This window comes from Belonocnema kinseyi, chromosome 2 (genome assembly GCF_010883055.1).
Source record: "Belonocnema kinseyi isolate 2016_QV_RU_SX_M_011 chromosome 2, B_treatae_v1, whole genome shotgun sequence".
Lineage (NCBI taxonomy): Eukaryota > Metazoa > Arthropoda > Insecta > Hymenoptera > Cynipidae > Belonocnema > Belonocnema kinseyi.
The window spans coordinates 79,970,796-79,989,228 of NC_046658.1; the positions used below are offsets into that span (position 1 = coordinate 79,970,796).

Below are 18,433 nucleotides of genomic sequence, written 5' to 3' on the forward strand. Positions count from 1 at the left end.
TATTGCAAAAAAAACATGAAATTTCACATTGGTATTTATCGTATTTATAAAGAAAAAACCTTATTTATTCCGTATATGGAAATTATAATAGTAAACATCTTGAGGCGAGTTTTAGAGAAATGATGGATAACCTTCGTATGTCATGATATAGTTACTATCTATAATTATTTTCCCTCGTTTGTATAAAAAAAGAACTTATTTAAATGTTTTGAGCACAGGCCCATATTATAGATAGTAACTATATCATGGCATACGAAGGTTATCCATCATTTCTCTGAAACTCGCCTCAAGATGTTTACTATTATAATTTCCATATTCACGAAAAAAAACAATAACATTATCACATAATAAAATAAATAAAGTAATAATCACGTGATGATATTATAACTTTTAATTAATCTATCCTAATTATACACGTTTCTTACATTCATATTCTGCAACTTCTTGTCGTTGTCGTTCATTCGTATGTAAAGGCCGACATTCCTTGAAACGATTAAATGTCATAACGAAGACCCTGGCCGGGCGAAACATTTTCGTTGATTTTACTTTTTATTCACTTTAAATCTGCAAAACTATCAAAATACAACCGATTTCTGAAACCAAAGCGGGACTTAACCTATATCAGAATCAGACTGATTGACCGGGAGACTGATTGCAAAATTACATGCAATATGAGCAGGGCTGGGTAATCTACTCCAGGGAATTTACGTGAATTTCGACAGTAATTTACCACGTAATTTATGTCAGAAGTTTTCTAAATTGTGTAAATTAATGTAAATTACGTCGATGTGGATCTTGCGAATATTTCAATGGCCCAGTGATACACTGTAAACAAAGATTTGTGTAAAATTACAAAGTTTCGGAAAATTAAATATTGTATCATTGTAAATATCACACACTCCACTTTGTGACTTTACAAAAGTATGTGAAATTACATCCTCTAGCGATGTAAATAAAAGCATCTCGAACAACAGTGTAATATTACACACTCGATAAAAATAAAATTACACATGCCCTCGTACAAACTTTACAGTCATAAGGGAAATTCAGTCGCAGCGTATAAAAATACCATGCGTCGGTAAAATCACTTTCCTGTGATTGAAAATTACATCGAGAATTTTAATTTTATCAAAGATCTTTCATTTTACCCTGGCGGAAACTGTAAAATTTTTTATTTATGATTAATTAAAAATTTAGAATAATTAATCAAATAATATGTGAATACTAAAACGTCTCTCGTGTTCGTTGTTTATCGATGCCTTTATCCTTCAATTTTGGAGCATTTTTATTTTTAATGCGAGGAAATTGACAGCTATGTTCAACTTTTTTGACAGCTTTCACACAAAGTAGACCGAATCCTTTTACATTTTCTGCTATTGAAACGGAAAAAATGCAGTCATTCAAAACGTATATTTCATATTTTTTTTATGGAATATTTAAACATCAAAAAAATACCCATGGCATCTTATGTGTTTTATGTAAGTGGTAACGTGTGCGACTTGTGTTTCTTCAATCTCCATGAAATTGTACGAAGTTTGAGCTTTCGAGTGTTCGAAACCTGTCGCCCTGGTAAATTTTTATTTTATTCTTTCACATAATGGATTTTACATTTTCGCATGTAAAATTATCGGCCGAATTGGAATATCACAACAGACTCGTAAAGTTACTCCGATACACGAAGGTCCTTTTATTTATATCCACCAGAGCTGTAAAATTCAATAGATTTTTTTTTACAGTGTAACTACAAGAATGTCAATAACACTAATCAATAATTAGGGGTTTAAGGGCATGTGACACAGCTCAATACCTATATTACCGACCTCACGTTTTCAATTCACTGAATGTTTTTTTGAACCTAAGAACTTTTTTTGTAAATAAAATATCGAGCTGAAACTTTGGAAAATGTATTAGAGTACAATAAAGTACGTTTAAGTACTGCATTTTGGTAGGAACTTCACTGAAAATTATTTCATCTTTTTTCTGAACCTCGACATTTTATGAACGTTCGAACTTTTTCTATGCATAAAATATCGGTCTCAAACTTTGTGAAATGCAAGAGCCGAAAGACAACTACGTTTAAGTACAAAGCTTAATAATAAAGATGTAAAAAAATTTCAACTATCCGGTAACGTTGTAAACGAAAATACGAACCTTGCATTTCTCAAAGTTTGAGACCGATATTTTATGCATAAAAAAAGTTTGAACGTTCAAAAAATGTCGAGGTTCAAAAAAAGATCAAATAATTTTCAGTGAAGTTCCTACCAAAATGCAGTACCTAAACGTACTTTATTGTACTCTAATACATTTTCCAAAGTTTCAGCTCGATATTTTATTTACAAAAAAAGTTTTTAGGTTCAAAAAAACTTTCAGTGAACTGATAAAGTTAGGCCGGTAATATAGGTATTTAGCTGTGTCACATGCCCTTATAAGTAAAATGATATGATCTAAAAATATTTTATGAATAAAGAGTAATTGCATGACAAATTAAACTTTTCATATTATAAATTAATTGTTTAATTGCGAGTATTGTATAGGGGAAAAACGAAATTGAAATTACATTTAAATTTAAATTCTCATTGAAGTCCAACATCTAAAAGTTCGCTGTATAATTTTCTAAAAATGCAAAATTTTAATTCACGGAAAAAGCAACTCAATTTAATATAGTTATAAAGATATCTTTTTATTGGTATTAAGGGCATGTGACGAGTGGGTCACGTGACCAGATTCCTACCTTACCACCATCTTTCTTATTTCCCAACTTATTTTCACACAAAGAGCCACATCGAGTTGAAAATTTGGGATAATAAATAAGAAGCACTAAGAAATGTGAGTCTGGTCCTAAACTTTAATAATTATACAAAAAGCAAAAAAAAATTATTACAACAATAAACTTTTTTCATAATTATACAAATTTAGGATTAAACCCACCATTCCTAATGATTCTGGTTTGTTATCCCAAATTTTCAACTTGATGTGGCGTTTCGTGTGAATGTAAGTTGGGAAATAAAAAAAGTGGCAGTAAGGTAGGAATTTGGTCACGTGGCCTACTCATCACATGGCCTTGACTTCGTGATTAAATGCCTCGATATGGTTAAATTTTGCTTTCATTCTCTAAAAACTTAGGGCTTTCCATGGAATATTTGGAATCCTCGTGGAAATCTTCTTTCTCATCATTTTAACCGTTTGTTAATTTGATATCTAGAATCCTCAAATTAATTATGGTGTGAAGGAGGTTATATCACGTGCTAGGAAATTCAAAAGTTCAAAATAGACAACAGCCATTTTTGTCATGTAATATACCGGTTTTCTACAGTTTTCTACGTAAATCACTTAATTCAGGTAATTTACGTAGAAAACCTCGAGTGACCCGTCACTTCGCAACCCTGAATGTCAGCAATCTTGAACTTCTGCGCAACTTACTACGCGTATTTTCAAATCTCCCGCAGTTAAGTCAAATAAAAAATTGCGATTGTAATATGCAAACCTCATCTCTGATGCAAACTGTGCAGTACAATATCTTTTCAAAAAGTCGACATAATATTAATATCATGGATTAAGTTATTTAAATAGTTTCAGTTAAAAATGTACGTTTTCTCTCATGTTGGTAATAAATTTGCCCCTAATTAGACACATATTTGAATCACGTGACAGAACCTGACCAATCAGGATTGACAGCTTGCTCATAACTCATAACAATTGTATTTACGTTTTTCACCGCTTCCTTCTCATTGCTGAATGTTGTGATTTTCGGAATTTATCGAGTATTATTATAAATTTAGTGCTTAATTAGTAAATAGGTAAACATTTCTCAACATGGTTATAAACGATGTAGGAAGTATACTAAAAGATCTCGAAAAAGCTGAGTTGGAGGCAAGTAATCGAATAATTTGGTTTTATAGGTTATGTCTGTAATCGAAAACGGCAAACATCGTAAATACTTCTTTATTTTTACGGTTTTAAATTATTTTGAAAATTTTATTCGACTCTCGTGGACTAAAATAAAGATTGCTAATATTATATAATATAATATTAAAGATACAATGTTAAAGGTCGTATATAGAATCATAAAAAGGAAGTAATGTTGTTCATACAAGAAATATGTTCCATTATTACAGTAGTACGAATTTAGCTTCAATTTCTACTTGAATTTTCATTGTAGCATACATTCTTACACAAATATGTTGTACCCAAAGTAAAATACGTATAACTACGTAAATTAAGAATATTATATTTTTCCCACACAAAATATTTTCTACACAGAATGTAGCCTGCACATAGTAATTATTTTATTCTGAAAATATTCTCAAAACATTGTACACAATAATATAATGTCCATTATTTTTCCTCAACAAAATACATTCTACAAAAAATATTAAAAACATTAAATGAAATACTTTTTATACAAATATTATGTGTAAAACTATTTCTACACAAAACAGATTTTACACAAATTATTCACAATGGGGAATGTAAAAGAAAACTAAACCGTTTTTCCATTATAATAAGATAACTTTTCACAAAAATAGGAGAATGAATTCTTTTCAATAAAATGAATGTATAAGTACAATTTAAATATGAAACGCTTAAGATTTGAAGTCTAGAAAATTTATTTTTCTACTAAAAGAGATGCACTTTCAAATTTGAAGAGACAAATTTTCAACAAAATAGTTGAATTTTCTATTTACGAAGATGAAAATTCAACGAAGTTGTTGAATTTTAATCAAATTAGTTCAACTTCTGACGAAAAAGATGAATTTTTAACAAAATAATAAAATTTTGAACAAAATATCTGAACTTTTAACGTAAAGATGTATTTTCTACCAAAGAGATTGTTTCAACTAATTTGATGAATCTTCAACAACAAAATTAATAAAAGAGTTGAATTTTCAATGAAAATTATGTATTCTCAACGAAAAATGAAATAATTTATATTTTAAAGAAAAAGGATTTTCATTTGAAATCAAAAACAGTTTAATTCAACCAGAAAATATAAATTTTAAACAATAAATGTAGTAGTAGATATCTCAAACAAAACAGATTTTTATTTTAAATAAAAATCAGTTTAATACTTATAATCAGTTATAATCAGTTTAATTCAAAAAAGACGGACGAATTTGTTACGAAGTAGTTGAATTTTCAACAAAGAACAATTTTTCAGTCAAGACCGAAAAAATTAATTTCAAATAAAGTTTTAAATTTTCAAGCTGAAAAGGAAAATTCACTACCAAAACAATAGAATTTTCACTAAAAACAGACGATTTTTCAGTAATACAGTTGGAATTTCAAGCCAAAAATGCGAATTTTCAACAAAAATGTTAACTTAAATAATGGATTTATAGTAAAGACTATAGACTTTTAAGCATCAATAGAATTGTTGAATATTCAGTAAAAAAAAATAATTTTCAACCAGAAAAGACCCGATTTCCAAAAAAATACTGACTTTTAACAACAACAACAAAAACAAATTATAACGAATATATTCGCCGAAAAGGCGAATTCTCTACAAAAAAGTTGGCTTTTCAATACAAAAATTCATTTTCAACCAAATAGTTGAATTTTGCACGAAAGTAATAGAATTTGCATAAAAAAAAACTTTTCAATAAGACAGTTACATTTTTAGCGTACGAGTTTAATTAAATAAATTGTAGAATGTAGTTTTGAAGATTTAAAGAATTAAAAATTGGAAGCGTGTGAAATAATAATGAATTTTTAACTGAAGGAGATAGATTCTGAATGGAATAGTGCAATTTTCAGTTAAAAATATACAAATAATATGCATTAGAAAATAACAAAATATGTAATTTTTCAACCAAAAATAGTAAACAAATGGAAAATTTGTAATAAAGTACGTGTTAGAATGAACAATTCCATCCATAAATTTCTAAATGTTTAAACTAATGTGCAGCTTTAAGCTGGAAATATTGAAAATGGAACACATATTTTTAAACTGGTAATTTAAAATTAAACACTTTTCAAATCATAAATGAACTTATTTTTAATTCAATTTAATTTCAAATTAATAATCGTTAAATTTTTATTTGTAGATCTAATATTGATAAATATTAACAATTGTTTTTTTTCCCTAAAATTAATACACTTGAAATTGAATGGATTAAAATCAGGATATTTGAGACAACCCAATTAAGTAAAGTTTATTTAATTATGTTTAACTAATAATTATTGTAAAATTCGTAAATCAACGGTCGGATTTTTGTTTCTGCATACCCCTATAAATTGACAACAATTTCTTTTTTTTGTTCATTCACCTGACCCTAAAGCCAACAGCAAACATCAACATTCTCAAAGAAATTTAATTTATAATTGTTTAAATAAAAATTTTGAAAAGCTTTCATTTTATACTTCGAAACTATTGAGCGTTTCAATAAATAATTTGTAAGCTTTAGTTTTAAATTCAAAAGAGATTCACTTTAAGTTTTTTAATTTTTAGTTCAGTTTTGATTAATAAGAATAAAAACTTATTTTTAGGAGTTCAAATTGGTCGTGAAAATTTTTTTCAAACTTGGAAAAGGCCAGGAAAATGATAAATTATTATTAAAAATCCCTTATTGCTTTTGTGTGGGCTAATATTTAATTGAAAATTAAACTTTTTTGTTCCTTCAAACATTTATTATTTAAGGCCTATTTGCTTACAGACTCAAGATGGAAACGTGGGCGTACAGGTTTATACACAATTACTTGCTATTTACCTGTACAAGAATGAATTGTAAGTAAACGAGTTAACTTAATGTTCTACTTATTTTACAACTTATTTTACAATCTTCTTCTCAAAATTTTATTGTCATGTTGCCAGATTCTAAAAGTTGAATTTAATTATTCTGTAATGTTTAACTGTAATTTAAATCTCCTCATCGCATTTGTAGGTACCATCGTAAACGAATAATTTTGATTTTGAATCATGAATAAACAATATTATCTGAACGCAGAATCAAAGTCTTTCCCTTAACCTCCTGCGTTTCGCCTGTTTTTAATTTCCCTATTTTCCCTTTTATCTTTAAATATATGACATTTAAAAATATATTTGATTTATAAGTAAAGTATAAAATAAAAATATTATATCGTAATACAAATGTAACTTCAAAGTAATAATTACAGAAAGAAATATATTTCTTATAAAAAGATTGTTTTTTCGTTTCTGCATGTAAAAATAAATTATTCTCTTTTTTCTCCTTTAATGCGAAAAAATAACCCTATTTCCAGTCCTTTGAGCTCTTTATACTCTCTGGTCCATAGGATTGAAAATTCATTTTTGGTAGAATAGTCATTCTTTTTAGTCGTAAGTTAATTCTTTTTAATGAAAATTCTACTATTTTGTTTTTTGTTCAGAATTAATCACTTTTGGTTGGAAATTTAATTCTTTTGTTGAAAATGGAAATACTTGTTTGAAAGTTGAACTACTTTGTACAAAAAATTTTTTTTTTGTTGAAGATTCATATCTTTGATTGTAAATTGGACTATTTTATGGAAAATTATCTTTTTTGTTAGAAAATTCTACTAGTTAGTTGAAATTTATTTATGTGTTGGTAGAAAAATCTTTCTTATTTACAAATTTGTCTTTTTTATTTGAAAATACATCTGTTGGTCAAAAATGCATCGTCTTCTATGGTTGAATTCAACTGTTTTTGATTAAAACTCGAAATCATTTGTGGTTGAAGTATCTAATTAAATTTTTCGTCATGAATTCATCTTTATTGGTTGTGAACTTATTTTTTGATTGAAGATTTATCTCTATGGTTGAAAATCCGTTGTTTTTTTCTGTGGTTAAAAATTTTGGTGTTGTTTAAAATTGATCTTTTAGTTGAAAATTTATGCATTTTGTTAAACATTCGTATTTTTAGTAAAATATTTTCTTGGTTAAAAATGTGTATTTTCGGGTTGATAATTCGACTTTTATTGTAGAAAATTCGTCGCTTTTGCTTGAAAATTCAACTTTTTCATTGAAACTTCAAAATTTTTGTTAAATGTTTAAAAGTTTCTAAACAATTTAAAGTTTTATTAATAAGACAAAAATTTTGTTGAAAATTTAATTGTTTTGTAAAAAGTTAATCTTTTTCGCTTGAAAATGCCACATATTAGTTGATTCTTATTTGAAAAATCTTTCTCGGTTCAAAATTCAACTATTTTCTTGAAAATTCGTATCTTTGGTTTGAAGATTTATCTTCTTACGGTTGAAAATTTTACTATTTGGTTAAAAATTCATATTTTTTGTAAAAAATGTATCTTTAGGTTGAAAATTCATCTCTTTCGGCTGCAAATTCAACTGTTTTGTATGAAGTTCAATATATTTCGTCTTGAAATCCTAGGAATTCTAAGTTTTCACATTGAATTAAATATAATCGCCTTCATTATTTTCATTACAGATACTTTATGCCTCTATTTACGTAAAAAAGCAGCCCCACTTCCTCTCTTTTGAGAGCATTTTAGACTGGAAAGTCTGTTAACAATATTTATTTTTTCAGATGTTACGCTAAGTATCTATGGCAAAGAATTCCCAGTAGCTTGAAAACGAATAATCCAGAATTGCATCAAGTCTGGACAGTGGGCCAGCATATGTGGAAAAGAGATTGGCCTGCTGTTCACGCTGCTCTTTCTGTAAATTGGAGCGAAGACGTCGTTGAGATCATGAATGCTCTTAAAGGTAATCTTAAGTTCTTAACAAAGCTATATTTTTTTTATACAATTTGGAATGTTATTGATCTAATAGCTGGCCACGGACTGTTTTCTCAAAAATGCTGGCTAATGTAAATATTTTTTTACTTTTGCTCTAAAACCATTTTTAAACTCATTTGCTGATTTTTTTAAATAACATCCGTCATTTAAAAAATCACCGTGTTAGAAGATTTCATGATTTACAAGATTTTAAGAGATTTTAGATTTTTTTAGCCCTTAAAGTGCATAAATGGTAAAAATCACGGTAAAGTACATCGTGGGTGTTAAATACCCCAGCGTATTTAATCATTTATTGTTTATCCTCTATTGAATATTTTGTCACAATAAAATTATCCAATATAGCACAAGGCACCTTTTATAAGGTAGAGTTGATTTTATAGCAATTTATTCATTTTAAGTTTGTTAACAAAATCATTGGAAAAAAGTGAAAAATGGGGTTTTTACCTAAAAATTCATAACTCACGCAATTTTTATTATTGTAACCTGAAAATGTTTGACTATACTTTTGAAATAGTGTACTTTTATAAAAAAAATTGCAACATGAATGCTTTTAAAAAAGATATTTATTTGCACCCCATGATTTTTTTACCTCCACTTTCAGCAGCTGCTGCTAGCAGACTGACGCTTGACGCAGTATGCTAAATGACCTTACTTACAGTTAGTGTCTCCAACTAAAGGTAGAAGGCGACACTTACTCAATTTTGTCGAATTAAGTGTGATTTATAAGACTGAAAATTTCTTGGGGCGTCACATACCCACAATGCACTTTACGGGTTAAATTTAAAGAGATATTGCAAAAGACTCCGCACAAAATATAGTGGCTTTCGATTGATTTTAGTTTAAAACTATAACTTTTTGAAAATTAGTTTTTTTGGTTGAAAAAATTTTTTTTTAAATGAAAATGTAATTGTAATGTAATATAAATTAACTTTTCAATTTTCGGTTGATATTTTATCCTTTTTAGTTGAAAATACCTGTATTTTGTTGAAAAGTGGTATTTATTGGTAGAAAATTAATCTTCTTGGTTAAAAATTCATCTTTTTGTTTTATTTTTGTGTGTAATATTCCGGTTAAAGATTCATCATATTCGATGCAAATTCATCTTTATGGCTTAAAATTCAACTATTCCAGTTGAAAATTCATCATCTGAGTTTAGAACTCATCAGTCTCATTGATAATTAATTTTTTCGACTAAGAATTTAACTATTTCAATTTTGGTTGAAATATGCTCTTTTTAAGTTAAAAATTCAGCTACACTGCCGTGAAAAAGTTTTTGACCACCTCTTTTTTATGACTGAATAAATTCTCTTAATTTTAATTATACCAGAGCAAAACGAATTTCTCTTAAAAGGGTTGATTGCTCTCAAAATTCCGTATAAAATGAGCCCTGGATGAAGCCAATTTATAACAATATTCTCAAAATATATATTTATTTAATGTTCATTCTGATATGCCTACAGATAAGTTGTTTTCAAATTCTTTCAACATTTTTGTTACATCTTCAAGTTCTTGCAATTCGAAAAGAACATTTTTATGATTTATATTCACAAGATGTTGTGATACGGGGGAAAAGTAATTTCAAAATCTGTCGAAGAACATTGAAAAATGTTGATTTTTTCCGAAGGTATTGAAAATTTAAGAAAACATTGAAATTTACACTATTTTTGCAATATCGACTTAAAAAATAGACAAATTGGCTTTAAAGAGAACTTTTTCTACCTCTGGCGTAATTAAAATTAAGAGAATTTATTTATTCATAAAAAAGAGGTGGTCCAATACTTTTGCATGGCAGTGTTTATGGTCGAAAAATTGTATTTTTTCGTTAAAAATTCAACTATTCCGTTAAGAATTCATGTATTTTTTAAAAAGCTTATTTTTTATGGTAAAAAAGTTAGGAATTTAAGGCGGTTAAAATTGAATTCAATACAGTATCTATATCGAGAAATTTCATTGTTCAGTCCATTCCGAATTCATTGTTAAAAAAAAAATGTGAATTCTACACAAAATATATTGTACACAAGTATACTGATAATATTTTTCCTACACAAAACTTTTTCTACACAAAATGTTTCCCACACATCATTTAATATTGTTATATTTTTCCTACACAACATTTTTTCTACACAGAATATTTTATACACAGAATTTAATATTGTTTGTTAGCTTTGTTTTTTTTCCTACACAAAATATTTTTTACGCGAAATATTTCCTACACATAATTCAATACAGTTATATTTTTTCTACACAAAACTTTCTACACAAAATGTTTCCTACACAGAATTTAATAGTATTATATTTTTCCTACACTGCATTTTTTCTGCACAGAAGATTTCCTACACAGAATTGAATATTGTTTAATACTTTTATTTTTATCTACACAAAATATTTTCTGCACAGAATATGTATATTCTAAATAGAATTAATTAGTAATATTTTATTAACAAGAAAGTGTCTAAACAATGTAAAAAAAAAAAAAGTCTAATATTTTTCCTGTACAAAGTATATTCTGCATAACATATTTAAAACAGTAAATAAAATATTCTTTACAAAAAGTAGATCCTATCCAAGATGAAATAATTATAGATTTAATTTCATTCTTGTTGCCGCTATAAGCAAATATTCGGAGGGACGATAAACAGGCATATTCTAAACACAAGCTCTAATTGTAAAACTTTTCCTACACAATTGAAAATATGTTTCATCTTGTATAGGATCTACTTTTTGTGAATTATTTCTATCTAGAATATAAATATTCTGTGTAGAAAATATTTTGTATAGAAACAATATAACAGTATTAAATTCTGTATAGGAAATATTTTGTGTAGAAAGAAAATAAAACTATCAAATAATATTACATTCTGTGTAGGAAGTATTCTGTGTAGAAAAAATATAACAGTATTAAATTCTGTGTAGGAAAAATTTGGTGTAAAAAAAGTTTTGTGTAGGAACGAGTGTAATCCAAATATTTGAATGGCTTCGGCGTGCTATGAAAAATTATACCTAGAAAAAACTTGAAGTACCTGGAAAAAGACTGGAATTGTTAAGGAATTTTCTTCTAGAATTTAAGTAGACAACCTCTCTATATATTTTTATATAATAGAAAAGGTTATTAATTCACTACCTTTCGTATCTCCTTTTTCAGAAAGTACTCGTGAGCGCGCCATGCAGTTAGTATCTGAAGCATATTCATCCCTCGATATCTCAGTATTATCTGGAATGATGGGACTTTCGGTAGAACAAACTCAGCAGGCAGCTATCGAAAAAGGTTGGACTATTGATGGTTCCATGGTTCAACCTCGCAAAGTTGACAGAGAGCAGAGCACGCCAGCTCAAGAAGCCCTTACAGAAGACCAGTTAAATAAGCTCACACAATTCGTATCTTTCCTTGAAAATTAGAACCTAATAGAGAAACGCGCATTTTTCAACTGTGATTGGTTCAAAGTCGTTAATCGAAAATGGACTACTTACCCTCCCTTTATCGTTTTCCCATTATCCAGAAAGCAAAGTCTGCCGAAATTAAGGTAAATTAATGAGCCAACATATTTTTGTTTACAAGAGACACTTTTTAAATAAATTGAAATTAAATGTTCGATTCTGAATAATCTCCTAAATTATCTGAATATCTTATGAGTGTTTGCAAAACTTCGATACGCGATTTTTTGAACACCTTTTTCGAATGATTATTACCGAAGATTATTTTTAGGCCGAAAGATGGAATTCGCGCGAGTTTTTAGATTGTAATATTTGTACCTTAGTTTAAGCATAGCCTTAGTGAGTTTTAAAATATAAAATTTTAGAAGTTGAATTCAGAATAATTCCCAGTTTTAATTTTTTTTAACGTTCAACATTCAAATTTAAATACGAAATTCTTGTAAATTAAAAAATTAAGATTCTATCGATCAAGTTTGGATAACACACTCTTAAATTGCTCCATTTAAATTTAAAAAAAAAGGAAAAGGGAAAAATAAGAGAACTTCCAAATCCTGTTCCTTCTATTTTCTCTTGTCTGTTTTATTTAGTTTTCTCTTTTTCATTTAACAAAAAAAAAAAAAAAAAAAAAAATTTACATAAATTCTATGAACTTTTAGGAGTTTACTTAACACCCGTTTCAAGGCAATAAAAGCTAATTTTTCTACAAATTTGAATTAAGACATTTAAGTTTTTCTTGTCGAAATTTGATCGATTGGTTCTTGTTTTTTTTTTTATTTCTAAGAATTTCGTAGCTAAAGTATAAGTTGTAAAGAATGGATAGTTATTATGCTAAGTTATTAATATTAAAGTGCGGAACATTTTTTTTTTAATTTTTTAAATTGTGGGTTTTTCTACTTCTTACAAGGTTCGTCTAATTTTTGTTTTAACGTGACCATTTACCAAATAATTATTTTAAATTTTCGCTTAGAAAGTGATATGTGCATTTATCGACGGTACGTTTGACAATATCAGATAAGAAAATAATTATTTTTGCAAAACAATGATCAATAATGTATTTTCTTATCTACTCCAAATTGTAAAAAAGTTAATAATTTTAATTTAAAGAAATGCATATAAAATGTAAAAGAGATGGGATTTTTTCTATTGAAAATAGTTTAACCTACAAATCGTTCTAATTTAAAAATAATTCTCAAATAAAGGGTTAGAATTTAAAAAAAAAATCAAGTCAGGGGCGAAATTTGTGGAAAATTAGTGTTAGAAAAATGATGCCAGTTGAAAAAGTAATTAAAAAATTAAATTTGAAACGTAATTAATTTGAAAATAATTTTAGTTAATAAGTTTCGTTTTTCAAAAATAAAAATTTTGAAGGAAATTTGATTTTTTTTAGAAGAAAGTTTCTAAAATTTGAAGAGAATTCTCAATTAAATTTGTATGACCATGGGTTCAATTTAAGCATTTAAAACTCATAAATACTGTTAGTTAAATTGTATAGATAATAATTTATTATTTTTATTTAATTTAGTTAATTTAAAATTATTTACTTGACATTTAAATAAAATAAAAATGTTAAAAATCTCATTTTTGAGAAGAATTTAAATGATAAATATTTAGAATTCTTATTTGATCCTGGAAACAAGGAATGCAATTTTAAGTTATCATTAAGGTTGAATGTGAGAATTAGAATTTGACACCATCGGACTACTTGGGAATTTATTTAATTTCAATTAAACTAGAACATTTAAATTCGATAAGAATTGTAACCTGTAGACTGATTTGTTCGCAAAAATGTAATTCTGAACCACTGTGCCGTGGCCCGTTTATTAAAAAATCTGTCCTGTATAAGCAAATTAATTTACTATATATTAACTTAATTTTATTATCACTAAAACCCGATGCTAGTTTCAACAAAAATATTAAATTAAATAAAATAAAATTAAATTATAATTATTTATTAAATTAATTTTGATTAATAATTTTAAATTTTAAATTATTTTACATTATTCGCGGTTCCACGGGTCAAGGAATTCCAGAAAATTGGGAAAGTCCGGGATTTTAAACTAGTCAGGGAAAGTCAGGGAATTTAAAACTGTTCAGGGAATGCCAGGGAATATCTGACAGAGTTAGGGAATTAGGGTAAACTGAAGCTGAAGTTAATTTTATTATTTTGTTGAAAATTCAATAATTTTGTTAAAAGTCATTCTTTCTGGTTGAAAATTCGTGTTTTGTTTTGGAAATTCATCTATTTTGGTAGAAATTGAAACTTCTTTGGTCGAAGTAAAATATTTTGTGTTTAAAATTAAGATCTTTTCTAGTTGAAACATCAACTATTAAATTTTTGCTAAGAATTCATACTTTTTAGTTGAAAATTAATTTTTTTAAGTGAAAATGTTACGGTTTTATTTTTGGTTGTAAACTGATATTTTGAAATTAATTAATTAATTAAACTAAAAATCCAAATTCAATTTTTTTGGGAAAAAATGATCTTTTTTTAGAGAAATATATTCTTTTTATTTGAAAATTCATCTGTTTCGTTGAAAATTTAACTGGCTAGAGTTAAAAATAATTTCTTTAGGCTTAAAATTCATTTTCTTATTTAAATATTACCTGTTTTGTTTTTGTTTATAAATTCATTTCTTCAAATGTTTGTTTTAAAAAAAATTTCTTCAACTTAAAATTTAACGGTTTTATTTTAGTTTAAAAATGTATTGTCTTTAGTTGAAAAGTTGTCTTTTTTATTTGAAATTCCTTTTTTGGGTTAAAAATTTAACAATTTGTTAAAAAATTAATTTTTTGTTGCTGAATATTGATATTTTTACTTAAAAATTAATTTTTTTTTAATTTAACTATTTTATTGTTCGTTGTTTTAGCTTAAAATTAGTTTTTAAATTTTTAATTTGTTACAAAAAATCGTCTTTTTATTTAAAAATTCAATTATTTTGGTAGAAAATTACTATTTTTGGGTTGAAAACTCTAATGTTTCTAAGAAAATTGGCCTTTTTGGATAGACAATTCAATATTTTTATGAGATGGTCTTTCTTTATTGACTGAAAAGTCTTTCTTGATTAAAAATTCAACTTTTTTTTAAATTCCTCTGCTTGGTTTGTGAGTTAGTCGGCGTTGATTGAAGAATAAAATATTCTGTTGAAAATTCTTTTTTTGTTTTGTTTAATTAAACTTTTTTGTGTACTATTACATTTTTCTTTGTGAATTGTTCTTTTTTATTGAAAATCCATTTTTTCTGACTAAAAATTTAACTATTCTATTTTGGTTGAAAATTGGGCTTTTTTGTAGAAAATGAATCTTTTGTGTTGAAAATTCAATTATTTGGTTAAAAGTTCATAATTTTAGTTAGAAATTAATTTCTTTAACTGAAAATCGAACAATTCCATTTTTTGTGAAAAATTGTATCTTTTCTGAGATAAATGTAATCGTTTTATTTAAAAAATCATCTATTTGGTTGAAAATTCAACTATTTCGTCTAATATTATTTTTTTTTCTTTTTAATAAATAAAACTGTTCTATTTTTGGTTAAAAATTTATTTATTTGGTTTAATATTCTTTTTTTCTTGTTAAATATTCGGATTTTTTTTCATTGAAAGCGGATTTTTCTGACTGAAAATTTTACTGTTTTATTTGGGTTCGAAAATTTTTCGTTTTTAGATGAAAATTCATTTATTTCGTTAAAAAATAGTCTTGTTTGGTACAAAATTCATATTTTAGGTTAAAAGTTCAACTATTTTGTAAAAAAATAATAATTTTTTGGTTCAATATTTATTATTTTAGTTAAAAAATAATTTTATTGTTGAAAATTTAACTGTTTTATTAAAAATTATTTTTTTTTTATTTAAAAATGAAGTATTCAACTTAAAAATGTAACTATCTCAATTTTTCCTGGAAATTTATATGTTGTAATAAAAAATTCATTTATTTTGTTGAAAAGTCGTTTTTTTTTATTTGAAATTTCAAAAATTTTGAGAAAAAAATCCTATTTTTCAGTTAGAACCTTAACTGTTTTGCAGAAAACTTGTCTTTTTGTCTTGAAAATTCAACGTTTTGGATGAGTTTTTTTCTATACTGACTGAAAAATATTTCTATGTTGAAAATTCCACTTTTTTGTTGAAAATTAGTCTGTTTTGGTTATGGATTTAACTAATTTATTTAACATTCTTAATTTTTGGTTAAATTGAACTGTTTTTGATTGAAAATTAAAATATTTTGTTGTGAAAATATCAACTATCATACTTTTCGTTGAGATTTAAATTTTCTGTATGAAAATTCATCGCTTTGGTTAAAAATATAATTATTTTATTGAAAATTTCTTTTTTCTTGGTTAAAAATTAATTATTTTTACTGAAAATATAAGTTTTCCATTTCTGGCTATAAATTGATCTTTTTGAGTTGCAAATTCAATTATTTGCCTGAAAATCAATTTATTTTACGTATGTCTTACATAATTTGTGGATAGCACCTTATACAATTCTGTCAGGGAAATTGGTATTTTCTAACAGCGCTGATTATTTCATAATAATAGTGTAACAATTGAATAGTTATTCGTAAATATTTTCCCTGAGAAGGGATTCCCTATCAAAGCGTAATTTACACGTAATTTGCGTCATGGATCCACCCTCATCTGTAGAAGTGAAATGAAAATAACAGGGCTGCGCTTTCCCTAATCCAGGAAAGAAAGGGAAGAAGAAGTTAGTTGTGCGTCAACGTTCGAAATCATTGCACGCCAGATAAAATTTAAAATTCTGTGCAACTTCAATTAAAAATTTACTCCTCTTATATTTATGGCTTTTAATTTTATCTATACGGAGAATTTTTACTTCAATCTTCTTTGCGAACTGAGTATAAGGCAGAGAAAAATAATAAAACGGACATCGTAAACTCGAAGAATGAGTTCGCAGAGTCAAAATTTATAGTGTTGATTGTTTCGAAAAGTTTCAATATGTAAATAAGTATTACTGAAAGTCAAGTGGAAGATTTTTGTCGAAAAGAGGAACAAAAATAGAAGGAATTTCCTGAGAAATTTACAATGAATGGCTATAAACCAGCAAGATTTATGTATGAGCCAATTTTACCGAAATATCAAATTGAATTTCGGGGGGAGCAACGGAGAAAATAAAATGGTTGTGGAAATGTAATTAATGGAAGAGAACAAATTCCTGTTGTTGCAGAATTTCATTTTAATGTCTCGGCCAGCATTGATAAAAAATTACAATTATGGAAAGAAAGGAAATCTAAAAGTGAGAATACTACTATTTTAAATAAAGAAAACTCATCTTTTTCCTTGGTGGAAACTTCATTTATACAATAGAATCATCGGCACAGTTTTAAAAAGTTCATTCAAAAAATATTAGACTATTTTCTCGTTTATTCATTTTAGAGAAAAAACATTTACGATATTAATCCAGTAAAGACAATTGAAATCGAAATGACACCGATTTTGAATTTGACATTTCTTGAAAATAATATGACAGTTCGAAAAATAATTGAACATACAACATTTATCAATTTATCCGTCTCGATAGGGATAAGATGTAAACAAATGTGCAAATTCATTTATTCACTTTTTCCACATTCAAGCTCCTTTGTTTCCGCTCATTTACCGCATGCTTTTCTCTCTTGATTTTTTTCCCTCCAGCTAGTGTTTAAGTCAGTTTGGCATCTTATAACATTTTTCTTTCCACTCAAAGTTGTCTCAATTAAATAGCAGTTTTTTAGTTTTTAGATCTAACTCTTTAAAATTGTAGAATTTTCTATTTTAAATTGTTAAAATTGAAGAGTTATTAATTTTGACAATTAACAATTAAAAATTATACAAATTTAGATTTTAAAATAAAAAATTTTTTAATTGTGGTGTTTTATATCTGAAATTTATTCGATTTGAACATTTGAAATAATAAGTTTGGCTTTGAAGCTTCAAAATCATTCAAATTTAAGAATTTTTATTTATACATGTTTAAAATTGAAGACTTTTTAATTTTGACAGTTTGCAATTAAAGCGTATGCTAGTATTACGTTTAAAACAAAAATTTTGTAATTGTCATGCCTTACATCCGAAATTTCTTCAATTTGAAGATTTGAAATTGAAAGTTTGACTTTGGATCTTCAAAATCATTCAAAATTAAGAATCTTTATTCATACATCTTTAAAACTAAAGACTTTTTAATGATGGCAATTTAAAATTAAAGTATATGCAAGTTTTACGTTTTCTTCTTTATTCATAATGTGTCCCCTAAGGGTTTACATGACTTCCATTCCTTACAATCTTTCCGTTTACATCTATATATTTTTTACAATCTTATCCTTT

At 26.5% G+C, this 18,433-nt stretch overlaps 2 protein-coding genes across 2 annotated transcripts in view; one reads left to right on the forward strand and one right to left on the reverse strand.

The window, feature by feature from the left end:
* Positions 1–662, reverse strand: part of LOC117167917 (cysteine desulfurase, mitochondrial) — a 22,522-nt gene extending 21,860 nt beyond the window's left edge. The window contains exon 1 of the mRNA XM_033353162.1: positions 426–662. Within this exon, the coding sequence (XP_033209053.1) occupies positions 426–531 (106 nt within the window). The 5' untranslated portion in view covers positions 532–662. The remainder of the gene's footprint in view (positions 1–425) is intronic.
* A 3,028-nt stretch (positions 663–3,690) lies between these two features.
* On the forward strand, positions 3,691–12,503 carry LOC117167221 (COP9 signalosome complex subunit 8). The gene is made up of 4 exons (XM_033351991.1): positions 3,691–3,870; positions 6,654–6,724; positions 8,478–8,656; positions 11,831–12,503. The coding sequence occupies exons 1-4, from the start codon at positions 3,814–3,816 to the stop codon at positions 12,082–12,084; spliced, it is 561 nt and encodes a 186-aa protein (XP_033207882.1). The 5' UTR covers positions 3,691–3,813; the 3' UTR covers positions 12,085–12,503.
* Positions 12,504–18,433: the final 5,930 nt, after the last annotated feature.